Source organism: Parus major, chromosome 9 (genome assembly GCF_001522545.3).
Source record: "Parus major isolate Abel chromosome 9, Parus_major1.1, whole genome shotgun sequence".
Classification (NCBI taxonomy): domain Eukaryota; kingdom Metazoa; phylum Chordata; class Aves; order Passeriformes; family Paridae; genus Parus; species Parus major.
This window is the reverse complement of record NC_031778.1, coordinates 24,760,918-24,763,307: the sequence shown is the minus strand read 5'-3', so window position 1 is coordinate 24,763,307 and position 2,390 is coordinate 24,760,918. Positions and strand designations below refer to the sequence as shown.

Here is a 2,390-nt window from a genome sequence, read left to right as displayed (position 1 = left end):
CAGTGACACCGGGACCATGCAGTGACACCGGGACTGGGCAGTGACACCGGGACTGGGCAGTGACACCGGGACCGGACAGTGACACAGGACCGGGCAGTGACACAGGACCGGACAGTGACACAGGACCGGGCAGTGACACCGGACCGGTCCCTGTCAGCGGCGCTGTCCGTCCCCTGCAGCGCTCGGGCGGAGCCGCAGCCCCAGCCGGGGACACCTCGAGCTCCGCGGTGCCCTGAGCTGGGCAGAAACTGGAGATGGGCAGCGCAGTGCAGACCCCACGCCAGGTGTAACCAGCATCTCATCCTGGCCCAGCACAATCGCAGACTGGGGGTCACCACTTCTTATTTTATAAAATGGAATATATTAAATTATTCAATTCAATATAAATTTAATTTATTCAATTCAATACATTTGAACCAAGCTTCTGGATCAGTTGCAGAAGGTTTATTGTTAGTTGTCATTAGCAACACGTTAAGGGTGTGACTGACAGGTCGTTTTGGAGTAATGGCAGTGAAAAAGGAAGTGGACAGTGGTTTCTGTGAGCTGGAAGCAATGTGCCCTGCCCACGCTTGTCAGGCTAATGCAGGGTGGGAGGATTTGGCAGTGGCAGTAAAATCCCTGAATCACAGAACCCCAGAACAGTTTGGGTTGGAAAAGCCCTCTAAGACCCAACAGGTCCGACCATTACCGCAGCACTGCCAAGGCCACCACTAAACCAAGTTCCCAAATCACACATCCCATCCAATCTGTGCAGCTTTGAAATCCCTCCAGGCAGCTGTGCGGGGACTTGACTCTTTCCTGCCAGCTGTGGTGGGAAGCAGGAGAACCTGCATCCCAGCACCTGAAGAAGGTGTGCAGTGGGACAGGGCTGCAGGTGGCTGTTCCCCCAGTGCCCACTCAAGGTGCGATGCCTTGTGGGCAGGGTGTCCCTTCAGTGCACCAAAGGCTGTTTGTCTGGGGAGAGAGGTTTTGTCCTCCAGACTGCAGTGACCAGTGGAGTTGTTAATGTGTGCTAGATGCTCCTTCAGGAGCAGGGGTCCATTGTCTCACTCCTCAAAAGAAGGGGTCTGTCCCGTTCCAGCTGATGGTTGCACCTGCCCACTTGGTCCTGATTGCCATCTCCAGGGCTGGGCGCCTCCTCCCTGGGCTGCAGGGGCCTTCTCTTTGAGCCTCTTCCCAGTGATGTGAATGAGTGTCTGAAGAGGAAATGAAAAATAAATGTCTAAAAAAAACAATCTTAAAAACCCAACCCCACTCTAAAAGGCTTCAGTGAAGGTTAAAAGCAGAAGCTTCTGCAGCCGTGTTGGTGCAGATGTGCTGCCGGTCTGCCCCAGGGAGCTGGGGGAGCTCAAGCAGGGCCCCCTGAGCTGGGGACTGCCCCTGCCCCTGGGGCCCCCGGGAAATTCCAGTGCTCCATGTGCAGCCCTGGGCTCCTTGCACAGTGTGTTTGCATGTTGCTTTTCTGAGCAGATGCTCAGATAGGATCTGTGGCCACACCAGGTATCATGACAGTTTATCTCAAATCACTCTACTTCCGTGCAGATTTACCCTTTAGTTTCAAGGTTCTGACTTTGCTTTAAATGCTGCAGTGAAAGGAGAGCAAGGAAGGAGGCACCCAGCGAGGAAGGTAAGTGGTGCACAGCAGCAGAGAAACAAGAACCTTGCACCCCAAGCACAAAACCTGGTTCACAACCCAAGCGTTGCTACAGGAGCAGGTTATCCCTCCTGGAGGGATATGAAACTTGGTGGGGAACACGAGGGCCATGGTGGCACCTGGTGCTGAGCAGCAAGACAGACTTCAGCCTCAGTCAGCCGGGCAGGTGGGTGTGCAGGTTTTGTCTGGGGTAGCATTCATTGCCTTCCCAGTGCCTGGTGTGGGGCTGTGGTTTGGATTTATGCAGAACCCAGCTGATAATTCAGAGATGGTTTTGTTATTGCTGGCATAGCCAAGGCCTTTTGGGTTCCTCCTGCTGGTGAGGAAGTTGGGAGTGCGTGGCAGGCTGGGAGAAGACACAGCCAGGACAGAGGACCCAAAATGATCAAAGGGATATTCCAGACCTGTGACATCATGCTCAGTGTATAAAGTGGGGGGAAGGAAGAGAAAGGGAGGGGGACTTTTGAGTACGGTGTTTGTCTTCCCAAGTCACTGCTGTGTGTGATGGGAGCCTGCCCTCCTGGAGGTGCCTGAACACCTGCCTGCCTCTGGAGGAAGTGAATTCATTCTTTGTTTTCCTTGGCACGTGTGTGTGGCTTTTGCTTTTCTTATTAACCTGTCTTTGTCTCAACCCACAAGTTCTTCATTTCCTACCCCTGCAGTTCCCTCCCTGATCCTGCTGGTGGGGAGTGAGTGAGTGGCTGCGAGGGGCTTGAGGGCTGGATGGGGTAAAACC

At 53.9% G+C, this 2,390-nt stretch overlaps 1 protein-coding gene across 1 annotated transcript in view; it reads right to left on the bottom strand.

Annotated features, from left to right (window-relative positions):
- Positions 1–1,474: 1,474 nt before the first annotated feature.
- Positions 1,475–2,390, bottom strand: part of MINDY4B (MINDY family member 4B) — a 5,232-nt gene continuing 4,316 nt past the window's right edge. The window contains exon 7 of the mRNA XM_033516777.1: positions 1,475–1,485. Within this exon, the coding sequence (XP_033372668.1) occupies positions 1,475–1,485 (11 nt within the window). The remainder of the gene's footprint in view (positions 1,486–2,390) is intronic.